A 12,161-nucleotide genomic window follows, 5' to 3' on the forward strand; every position below is an offset into this window, starting at 1 on the left:
TGACCGAAAATGGCTAGTCCGAGGCAAACCGCCACCTCAGATGGCGGTGTCGTCACCGGATTCTGAAATTGGCCTTTTAACACTAATTTTGGATTTTTTATGGTATTTTTAAGGTACGTGAAGCGTGTTTTAACATTTGTAGGAAAATTCAGGAAACCCGGGGATCGCTAGGAGGCGCAGCTGAAAGTTCAATATTTCATACACCGATTCAAGTAAGAATCCATCACCTTATTCTTTATTATGGAATTGAAATCTAATTATAAATAATACGGTATTTTGCATAATTTAGAAAACTTCGATAATTAATTACAAGTTACTAATGGAGCCGGAACCGGTTATTTATTACAATTTGTCCTATTTTAACTGATCGTTTGATTTTACAGTTTTAAATGCATGATAATACACTGAAAATTAATAAGATGATTCAGTTGTGTTTCCTTGATGTATGTAATACTTGTCTTGTGTGATTTACAGTTAAATTGTAAAACTGAAAATTAAATGTAAACAGAAAATTGATTGGTTAAATGAATGAATGAATGATAGTCTTACTAGATATATTGGGAGATGGTGGACGGACCGGATACATAGAGAACCCTACCATGAACGTCGTCTCATACCGGACGAGATATTGATGGATTGTATTTTTGGCACTCATATCGGACGGGGTATGAGGACGGTCGGTTAGTTGACAAGTTTTAATATGTGTTCACGTGTAATGAGACATCCCTATAGACTATGATGTTGTTGTACTTGCTTGCTTGAATATGAGATTATGATGTTGTTGAACTATTGGCTCTATATGTCAGTTTTGAAAATCTCACAAACGATAAGTATGAAATAAATGATTTTATTTATGATAAATTAATTTACTTAAATTAAGAGCTCCATTAGTTATTTTTATGATTTTTACCAACATTTATTTCTGTATCGGTGAGTAGTATGATATTCTTACTAGGTTAGTGTAACTCACAATTTCATTAATCATTTAAATCAAAAGGACCAATATCCCAATCAATAAGAGAGTTATGAATAGTTCACCACTCGAACTCCCTTAAAAAATTAGTGAAGGTCGTCATAGGATACCTAATTGTTTATTTTTTACTTATTTCTTAATTTTTTCGCTTGTTCTTTTATAATGATCATTCTGTGACCCTATTGGGTATTCTAAATTATTGTGTAAGTAATGTAAACTATAACTCTATTATTTCAATTCTGCATTCAATTTATAATTTATTTTATTTTAACTTCCGGGTTGTTACACAATCTACTATTGTATCTATACATGTGTTGCTTTCTCTGTGAATATTACACTTTGTATTACAAATTTTTAACAAATTTAATCATAAATTTAAAAAACTTTACTTAAAATTATTATAAAATCTTATGATTAATATTGTAATTAAATTAAGATTACATTAGAATTTTCTCAAAAAATCATAATAATAAACAATATACAAACATTAAGATATAAGTGATAATTCGTTTAGTTAACATACATAATTATTTATAATTTTTTAAATATTAAATTTAAATAATATATTTATTCTAATTAATGATTAATTTTTTAAAAATAAGAGAGTACTTAGTTTTTAAATGAGACTACTATTTTTTACACATTTATATGAAACGAATGATTCATCGTATCATCGGTAGAACTTGTAAATTTTCGATTGATCCTAAAAGAAATGAATAAAAAAATAACATATCGTATCAATAAAAAATTTGGATAATATTTTTTTTTGGATGGGTATAAATCCGTGTTTAAATTCTAAAATTCATAAAATAAAATTAATTTTTTTAAAAAAAATAACATTAGAAAATATTTAAATGTTACAAAAAAAAAAAAGGATATAAAAAAGATATTATTGGAGATGACGTAGGAAAATCAAAATGATAGGGAACCCTAAAAGGCTAAAAGCTCCTTTCAACAGGCGAGGGCATAATGGTAATAATAACTATAAAGGTGAGGGCAATTTAGTAAAATCAATGGGGTCCGAACTTTGACCCATACCCGTTCCGAATTTTTTTACTTCATGAATTTAATTTATAAAAAGAAACCGGGTCGGGTCAATATTTATCGTTGATTCCAATCAGGTCAAATTGCCAGGGCAGAGAGGTAAGAGAGAGAGAGAGAGAGAAGCAGTAATACTTCACTAGCAGACTCAAAACAAGCAGCAGTACCACCATTACTACTTTTTCCATTACTGGAAACAGGTAGCTCCCCTTCCAAAAACCCATAAAATCTTCTCCACAGATATAAAAAAGTACCATCTCGTGTAATAGTTAAACTGTGCATGTTCATGTTGGTTACTTGAATCCGTTTTTGATCTTCACAGAGAGAGAAATGGTTGGTACTTTTGATTTGCTGTGTCGCTTTGCTTGTGTAGTAAAAGATCTGGGTTCCTCCAAAGTTTTGTAGTGAAGCAATACTTGGTTGTTTCCAAGCTTGAGATCTGCTTTCTGGTATGTGGGTCTTGTTGGTTTATGAGTTGTAAGGTTTGGTTCTGAAGGTTGGGTTTAATTGGGTTTTTCTCTATTCAGAGCTGAATCCTCTGAAGTCCGTAGTTAAGTGGGTTTTGGTTGAGATCTGGGTCTGGTTGGTTTGCGCCTTAATTGCTTTAATTCTTCAAATCGGGTTTACTGTTGGAAGCTGAAATGTGGCGGATGGAATTGAAGTTGGAGGTTCCAGCTTGATGTTTTGCTGCAAAAGTTGAATATGTTTGGGGTTGTTCTGGGGGGTGAAGAAGATACAGAGACTATGAGGCTGATAGCGATACTATTTTGCAGCAAATCCGGCTTTGGTTGACAGTTTATCAAGGTTTATTCTCAATACCGCCTGGGTTTTTGGTGTTTTATGTGATGGGTAAATGGTAAAGTTTTTTAGTTGGAGTTGGCTGGTGAAAAGGAAGGGGAAGAGGGGATTTGAAGTTATGGTGTTTTGTGGAGAGAAGGGAATGAAGAGAGAGTTTGTGCTGTTCTTTCAGTGATCTTAATTGCTGTTCTGTCAATAATAGTTTCGGATCTCTTGTTGTGCTCTTCAAGTTAAGTTTTTTAAGATATCATTGAATCTATCTGAAGAAATGAGGCTCTCTTCAGCTGGTTTCAATCCACAAGCTCAAGAAGGTAGCAAACTAACTATTTTCTCCAAGACTTACTATTTGTTTTCTAAGTTTGTTGTTCTCCCCATTTCCCTACCCCTCTCTCTTCCTCTCATTCTGAGAATTCAGTTGTGGGAATGGATTGTTTGAGTTTTAATTCTGTAGCTTTCCTGGACTGTTGAGAGAATATGTGCCAAAATTGCAGATATGGTAAAATCTTGAAAGTCCAAATCTTTGGTTTTTCTATTTTTTTGCTTTTTGGCTAATAAGTGGAGTGGCTAGGCTCCTGAAAAAAAAATTGCTTTTAGAAACAAAATTACTATTTTTACGTTTCCCCACTTTCTTTGTGAACAAAGTGTTAATTTGACTGAATCTTGCTATTTTCATGTCCCTTTTCCATCTTTAGGTAACTGGGTGTATGTATGCTTTTTTATGGTTTCCACCATTGTTTAATATTATTCCTTTATTTAACATGCATAAATGAAATTTATCTCTGCTGCTATATTGCAGCCTTCTGCTTTTAGCAATTGGTGGCCGTACAATAATTTCTTTAGGGTAAAAGTGCTGCTCTTTTACATTATTGCGCTTGAATTCTGCAGGGGAAAAACGGGTACTGAACTCTGAACTTTGGCATGCATGTGCTGGACCTCTTGTTTCTCTTCCTCCCGTTGGCAGCCGAGTTGTCTATTTCCCACAGGGTCATAGTGAGCAGGTCAGTAGTTTGTCACTTTACGGATAGCTGAGTTTGCAATGATGGAGTTAGAAGGCATGTTCAGTATTGGAAAATTACATATATTGATTTATGTTTGGTAAATTTATAATGGGTTGAGAATGTTGTTTTCATCTTTATTGGAAATATTCTCTACTTATGGCTTGAAAATAATGTGTGAATTAATGGTCAACGGGTGAAAAGACTGGAAGTCCACACGATTTTTATATTGGTATTGGTTTATTTTTGGGTCTGATGTTCCAGATACGGAGCTAAGTTTATCATAATTAATTACTTCTGCATCCTTTCCTAGAGCTATATTAGATTCATTTCTGCTCATTTCTCATTTTTTAACTCCTCTTTACGTTGAACTCGTGAATCTAGTTCTTGGCACGTTCTTTTTTGCAAATTAACTGATCCATGTATTTTGATATGCATTACTAATTATGGATTCTACTTTTTAAAACTATCTTGTTGCTTATGCATGTAGGTTGCTGCATCTACCAATAAGGAAGTGGATACTCATATTCCTAACTACCCAAGCTTACCTCCCCAACTTATCTGTCAACTTCACAATGTTACCATGCATGTAAGGCTTTTATTCAGTTTATATAGGTTGTCTTTCCAATATCCTTAATTGTCAGCTATTGGATCTGAAACTTGTAATCTGCAGGCAGATTTGGAAACTGATGAAGTCTACGCGCAAATGACTCTGCAACCACTGAGTCCGGTATGCTACTTGGTTTGCTTGCTCCTTTAGACATATTAAAGATACTCTAAAATCTTCTCATCTTAAAGGTCCTTCTTTTGCAGCAAGAGCAAAAGGATGCCTACCTTCCTGCTGAATTGGGCACTCCCAGCAGACAGCCAACAAATTATTTTTGTAAAACGTTGACAGCTAGCGACACGAGTACTCATGGGGGGTTCTCGGTCCCCCGCCGGGCAGCTGAAAAAGTGTTCCCACCATTGGTTTGTAGTTGTGGAATATGATCATGGATTTTAAGTTCTATATGAACATTTTTTACATTGTGTTCTTAGTGTCATACTCCTGATGTGCAGGACTACTCACAGCAGCCTCCAGCTCAAGAGCTTATTGCGAGGGATCTGCATGATAATGAATGGAAATTTAGACATATTTTTCGGGGTGAGTTTTCTGGATGACTTCTTCAAATGTATTCTTGTCACTTTGTATCATAATAAGTTCCTTGGACATCAGTATATCTTTGTTCTTATATGCTGCAAACTTCCTGTATGTGCTCTTAACCAATGGCTGGTGAATTTCATCATGTTGCATGGAACACTGGGTCACTGTTCTGGATTAGAGAAGTTCTTCATTTATCTACCATGTATAATGGAAGAAATTTATAGTCCCACCGTTGAAGCTAAAAAGATGAGTGAATTCCATATGAAGGATGCAGTTTTTTAACAATCATCTACTTCTCTTCGTGCAGGGCAACCCAAAAGGCACCTCCTTACAACAGGATGGAGTGTGTTTGTAAGTGCTAAAAGGCTTGTTGCTGGTGATTCAGTCCTCTTTATCTGGTAGGCAATTGACTTCTCTGCATACATTGAGTTCTTCCATTTATTCACCTGGTTAACAATTTCATTTCCTTTAATGAGAATATGTTTGTTTCAGTTCGATTGCTGTTTAAACATGTTAGGAATATTATTAGTATGGATAGGCCATTGCTTATTAATGTTTAAACTTGGATACATTTTCTGTTATCAGGAATGAAAAGAATCAATTACTTCTTGGTATTAGACGGGCTAATCGACCACAGACAGTAATGCCTTCATCAGTTTTATCAAGCGATAGCATGCACTTGGGGCTTCTTGCTGCTGCGGCTCATGCGGCTGCGACAAATAGCCGTTTTACAATATTCTATAATCCAAGGTATTGTATGTTCATCTAAGCTAGAAAAAAAAGAAGGATTTTAGTTGTTATTTCTAAAAATCTACCTTGTCCATCACAGGGCCAGTCCATCAGAGTTTGTTATACCACTGACCAAGTATGTCAAGGCGGTCTATCACACACGTGTTTCTGTTGGGATGCGCTTCCGGATGCTGTTTGAGACAGAGGAATCAAGTGTCCGCCGGTAGGTTACTGGGTTGTCCTTGTAGCAAGTAGCTTCTATTTCTGAGTTCATTAACAACTGTTACTGAGAAAGAAAACGCATTTAACTCTTGTAATTGCTGCTATGATACTCCTAGGACATATTGTGTGGACTAAAATATTTTGTTGCTTAATTAGTGGATATATTTTTTCCTGTATAGTTCTTCCCGTAATCTTTTCATAATGATGTAATTAATTAGAATCCCTACCATAAGAGTATTTCCTTTTTTGTATATATGAATTCTGTATATATGCCCTGTCTGTAACATCAAACATATGAGGAAATAAAGTACATTTTTTTCCCTAAATTTCTTCATATTGTCCTTGAAAACCTGTATATTCTCCTTTAATGGATAGTTTGTTAACCTAGGAAAAACTATTTTTGTCAGTTTAGAGGATAGTTTGGTGGGCCTTTGAGAGAGAGGGACAAACATGCAGAATTAATTTCTTAGTTTTCTGCAAGACAAACATGTCTATTGCACTTCTTCCATGAAAGGAAATTGATTGATGGATTTCCACTGGGTTTAGTACAACTATTGTTTATTGTGTCAATTGCTCCCACTAGAAATAGAAACAATATTTGCTCTTTAATATATGCTATCTACTAACTACTGTTGAGGCCTTACAAAAGCAAAAGAAGAAAATTTATTGTTGGGTCACAAAAATCAATGTCCTGTATCCTTTATATTTTATTTTCTTTCTAATATCACAATGTATTGCTTCCTATTAATGCCATTGATGAGTTTTATTGATGCTTCATCTGACAATTTTCTTTCATCCAGCTATATGGGCACAATAACTGGCATAAGTGACTTAGATCCTGTTCGCTGGCCAAATTCACATTGGCGCTCAGTCAAGGTATGTTGAGAAACTTTGTTGATACTGCTTACTTTTAAATGGATGAATCAGTTGGTAGAACATCTCCATTCTTAGTTTATGCCAAGGATGTTGCGTTGTTTTCCTTTTTTAAATAACTCTATCTTCATGTGAAATAATGGAAGGGTCATATTCTATTACTTAATGTAGGTTGGTTGGGATGAATCCACCGCAGGAGAGAGGCAGCCTAGAGTTTCACTATGGGAAATTGAACCATTAACAACATTTCCAATGTACCCATCTCCATTTCCACTCCGTCTTAAACGACCATGGCCACCTGGATTGCCTTCTTTCCATGGTATCTGCATTCATTTTCCTGTTTATATCCTTTGGTATCCTCTTCTCGTTCATTTATGAATCAAGGATAATCTTTTGGGTCTCATTATGTTTCTTTGGATCAGGTCTTAAAGATGATGATCTGGGAATTAATTCTCCACTTATGTGGTTACGAAGTGATGGAGATCGCGGAATTCAATCTCTGAATTTTCAGGGTATTGGATCCACACCATGGATGCTGCCTAGGCTTGATGCTTCTATGCTAGGTTTACAAAATGACATGTATCAAGCAATGGCTGCTGCTGCACTTCAAGAAATGAGAACTGTTGATACTTCCAAGTCAACTCCTACTTCCCTTCTGCAGTTCCAGCAATCTCCAAACCTTCCTAGCAGGCCTTCTTCTTTAATGCAGCCTCAGATGCTACAGGAGTCTCAGCCTCAGCAAGCCTTTCTCCAAGGTGTCCAAGACAACCAACACCAATCCCAACCTCAGGCTCCAACTCAGTCACATCTTCTCCCACAACAACTTCAGCATCAGCACTCATTCAATAATCAACAGCAACAACAGCAGCATCAACAGCCACAACAGCCACAGCATTCTCTGCCGCAGCAGCAAGTTGTTGACCATCAGCCAATTCCAGGGGCTGTCTCTGCCATGTCCATGTCCACATTTTCTTCAGTTTCCCAATCCCAGTCATCACCTTTACAAGCAATCACCTCACTGTGCCAACAACAAAGTTTTTCTGATTCGAACGGGAACCCGGTGACAAGTTCCATTGTGTCTCCACTTCACAGTCTATTGGGCTCATTCCCACAGGATGAGTCATCTCAACTTCTCAACTTACCTAGAACCAACCCTTTGATAAGTTCATCTGCTTGGCCATCGAAGAGAGCAGCAGTTGAGCCACTTCTTCCCTCTGGTGCGCTTCAATGTGTTATTCCCCAAGTGGAGCAGTTGGCTCCTCCAGCGCATACTACAATGTCTCAGAATTCCATTTCATTGCCACCTTTTCCTGGTAGGGAGTGCTCCATTGACCAGGAAGGAAGCACTGATCCACAGAGCCACCTTTTATTTGGTGTTAATATAGAGCCCTCATCTCTTCTGATGCAAAATGGAATGTCAAACCTGAGGGGAGTTGGTATTGACAGTGAGTCCACAACAATACCCTTCTCTTCTTCGAATTATATGAGTACTGCAGGCAGTGATTTTTCTGCTAATCCAGCAATGACACCTTCAAGTTGCATTGATGAATCAAGTTTTCTGCAGTCCCCAGAAAATGTGGGTCAAGCAAACCCACCAACTAGAACCTTTGTTAAGGTTAGCTGTATTTTTTCTTCACTTTTGTGTCATTATTATGTTTGTTTCTATATAATTTTTTTAGTATCTACTAAAAGGCTTCATGTCTTCTCTTCATACTGATCAAATTACAACTGTTGACAGGTTTACAAGTCAGGGTCCTTTGGGAGGTCACTGGATATAACCAAATTTAGCAGCTACCAGGAGCTGCGCAGTGAACTTGCTCGCATGTTTGGCCTTGAAGGCCAGTTAGAGGACCCTCGGAGATCAGGCTGGCAGCTTGTATTTGTTGACCGGGAGAATGATGTTCTTCTCCTTGGCGATGACCCCTGGCCGTGAGTTTCATCTTTACTGATTTTAGTTCTTAGCTAGTGGCATACTGACTGCATAAGTGTAGTCTCTTACTTATAATGGTTAGGAAATCTTTTGCATCTTAAAGTCCAGGATGTCACTTGAATTCTCAAACAGTTTGATGAAAAAAAATTGTCTACTTTCATAAAAAAAGTAAAGAGAGGGATATATACCATGTTAACTAATTTCTCGTTTTTTAAATAGTTGAGAAATAAGTAGTTATTGGGGTATACATGTAGATGTTTGTATATATATAGATAACACTTGGGGTTATCTTTCAGCTGCAGAATGCTTTCATATGTCGCAGAAATTGTGTATATTTCCTTTTAGTCTTTGATTATCTGAATTTTTTGTTTTTCACTCACTTCTTAACCAGGGAGTTTGTGAACACCGTGTGGTGTATAAAGATACTCTCACCACAAGAGGTACAACAAATGGGAAAACGAGGCATAGAACTTCTGAACTCAGTCCCAGTTCAGAGGCTCTCTAATGGTAGCTGTGATGACTACGGTAGCCGGCAGGATTCAAAAAATTTAAGCACTGGTATAACTTCTGTGGGGTCTTTGGACTATTAACCAGTTAAGTTATCATTCTCCCTTTTGTAATATTAGCATCTCTTTCAACCACCTTGAAGGTGGGAAGAGCTGCCTGACTCTAGCTTAAAGTTTTTATATAAGCTAATATTGTAATTATAAGATGTTTTTGTTCATTTCTATGTTGTTGTAATATGTACAATCAATATTTATTAGGAGACCAATATCTCTAAAGATGGCTGTTCAATTTTACTAGTGTGGTCTATTTATAAATGAGCTGAGGATTACAGGATAATGAATTTGATATCGAACATTGTCCTACTCTGACATGACCAGTCATATCCATATTTTATGAAAATGCCTTTTTCGTTATGGAATTAAGTGGAACAGAGATTATTCTTGTCCCATGTAATGGGCCTTCATAGTAGTAGTGAGGTTTTGTAAACAGCTCTTTTCTAACCTTATATTTATGGTGAATGACGTCAATTTTGTTGCTTAGTTATGTGAAATGAAACTAATCCTCATCCACCTTTGCTCTTACCAACCATCTCGTGAATGCATTCCGGATGCCTAAATTTTTGGTGGCTAGAAAGAGATGCTAGAGGTTAGAGATAAAGGAAATGCTGAAAGGTCATCGCCGTATTACAATTAACTTCTGCTGTTGGTCTAAAAATAGGGTGAAAATTGATGGGCATTGTCTTGTTATGTAATCAATAATTATAGAAAAGTAGATTAAGGAGGACATTACTCGTCAACTAGATTGGGTTGGATCCTTGAGGGAAAAAGTTACTTGGAAAATTAAGGTTGCTAGATTTTTCATGCTAATTGTGAGAAATGACTGTGCACCATATATTTTCACCTTTTTTGGGAAATATCTGTTGTGACTTGGATTGATACCAGTTGTGAAATATTGTACTTTGTAGCTGGAAGTGAGCAGAAAAAGGTATGTGGCCTAGATTTGATAATGCTTTAGCTTTCTCTTTTATCTTTACCGTATTCTCAATTTGGGTTTTAACAGCCATGGAGTTAAGTTTATTAATCATTCACGTCTTATATAGCCATGACTCCTATTTTACAATAGCTCAAAGTATGAATAACTTTCAATTATTGGGATATGCCCCAATGAGAGACCTCCACTATGGGCCAGCTCGATGTCGGTAGACCTGTCACGTAAGACATGTGTCTGCCCTTTATCTTCACATCTATTGGTCGATGTTATTGTATCTTTTCTTTAGCAGTGAAATTCATTTCCTTTTTGTGAGGATAATTTCAGAAGAGGGGAGAAAGTGAAAATGGTTTAGTTGAGGAGTCTTTTGTTGATGTGGGGCTAGTGGGTTAGTTTTTGTGTATTTTGATGCATGTGGTGGGGGCATATAGATATAGTATGATATGAATTGAGATAGGGAACTTTTTGTTATAGAAGGGAGGGATGGATGGAATGGTGTCAAGGTAGGGCACAATCAACACAATAATAGGGGGAGCAATTAAAGGGTAAGAGTTGGCAATCCAACCACCTCTCCAAAAGTCTTTTATATTTGTATGGGGGTAATGGAGGAGTCTCCTTTTTCTATACTTCCAATGTATCTAACTTCTTTGATTGACCCCATTCTCTGTCAAGCATAACATGGCCCAAAAAATTCTCTACTTTAGTTTTGTTGGCTCGCATGTGTGAAACGTGTGTTAACCTAGTATGCATATTTTGCTCTTATCTCTTTTCGGGTTAGGGTTAAAATCGAAACCCAAACCCACCTCTAGGATAATGATATATAGAGTTTAACATCCAACCGATGTGGGATAATCTTTAACTACACCTTCTTTGTTAAATAAACATATATTGTGTTTTGTCTCTTGATCACAACTTGTTTGGTCTTTCGATCATTGAGTAATTTTTCTTTTTTGTAAAATATATTATCTTATACGAAATGAAATATATGATCATGAGTACAATAATTGTCTGTAAGAGAATCTAAAGCTGCTGTGGATGATACTCCTAGGTACCTGTACTGGGTTTACTGTTGACTAACTCATTGATTCTTATTACCAGAACTTTATTTTGCAGGTTTTTGATCAAAAAGAGAGTGAAAGATTTCTTACCCTCTCGGTTATTATTTGTTTACTTTGTGTTTGGTTTAGGAAAAAGATAAGATATATATATATATATATATATACATACACACACGCACATGTATACAAATACACGTGCGTACACGGGGGATGTGGGGTAGTTGTTAAATTTCCTGTAATAATTGAAGTCCCTCCTATTCAGATCTTATTCTTTGCTCCTGTCAATTTTCTAATAAAGAAATTTATAGGGTTTATATATAATATTGAAAAAACAAGTGGGTATTTTCAACTACTCTTTTGTTTTAAATAAGTAACTAAGGTGGTATTATAGTTTAAGATTTTTATATTATATTTGAAAGTTACCGAGCTTAAATTTTATTGAAAATATATGCTACGTGTATTACTGGTTGAGAGCGGTCAATAAATTATATTTGATTCAGTAGAGTCACGATGATGATTAAAGACGTAGGCGTATTATTATTAGTTTACAGTAATTGGTTCATAATATTTTGATTCAGTATAAAGATGCAAATGTTTATTAATTAACGGTTGTTAGTTATAATATTTGATTCAGTAAAGAGTCACGAGTATTTTACGAATCGATAGTGTCTTACTAATCGACATTAGTTAGTTTATAATATTTGATTTAGTAGGATTCGTAAGAAATTTAAAATTTTAATTAATTTATTCAATTATTTTATTAATACATGTGTGTGTGTGTGTGTATATATATATGTATATATATATATATATATATTGAGCACATTATGAACAATTCCAAATACCCTTTTTTAGATTACTTCTTTTGATTAGAGAATTAGGAGATAGTTTAAATGAAAGGACA

At 35.6% G+C, this 12,161-nt stretch overlaps 1 protein-coding gene across 1 annotated transcript; it reads left to right on the forward strand.

Moving 5' to 3' along the window:
• Positions 1-2,093: 2,093 nt before the first annotated feature.
• ARF6 (auxin response factor 6) lies at positions 2,094-9,505 on the forward strand. The gene is made up of 14 exons (XM_088212189.1): positions 2,094-3,123; positions 3,698-3,810; positions 4,298-4,396; positions 4,481-4,537; positions 4,621-4,776; positions 4,867-4,951; positions 5,259-5,349; positions 5,537-5,701; positions 5,781-5,903; positions 6,703-6,778; positions 6,947-7,094; positions 7,198-8,390; positions 8,514-8,704; positions 9,097-9,505. Exons 1-14 carry the CDS (start codon positions 3,081-3,083, stop codon positions 9,293-9,295), a joined length of 2,739 nt encoding a protein of 912 aa, XP_088068315.1. The 5' UTR covers positions 2,094-3,080; the 3' UTR covers positions 9,296-9,505.
• The last annotated feature ends 2,656 nt before the right edge of the window (positions 9,506-12,161 follow it).

The sequence above is a fragment of the Carica papaya genome, chromosome 9 (assembly GCF_054855325.1).
Source record: "Carica papaya isolate Zhongbai chromosome 9, ASM5485532v1, whole genome shotgun sequence".
In the NCBI taxonomy this organism is placed as follows: Eukaryota; Viridiplantae; Streptophyta; class Magnoliopsida; order Brassicales; family Caricaceae; genus Carica; species Carica papaya.

Excerpts from the sequence above, each read along its gene's own strand:
- ARF6 (XM_088212189.1), top strand. The coding sequence starts at position 3,081 with ATGAGGCTCTCTTCAGCTGGTTTCAATCCACAAGCTCAAGAAG. Across the intron at positions 3,124-3,697 it reads CAATCCACAAGCTCAAGAAG|GGGAAAAACGGGTACTGAAC; the intron begins GTAGCAAACTAA and ends TGAATTCTGCAG. Across the intron at positions 8,705-9,096 it reads CTTGGCGATGACCCCTGGCC|GGAGTTTGTGAACACCGTGT; the intron begins GTGAGTTTCATC and ends CTTCTTAACCAG.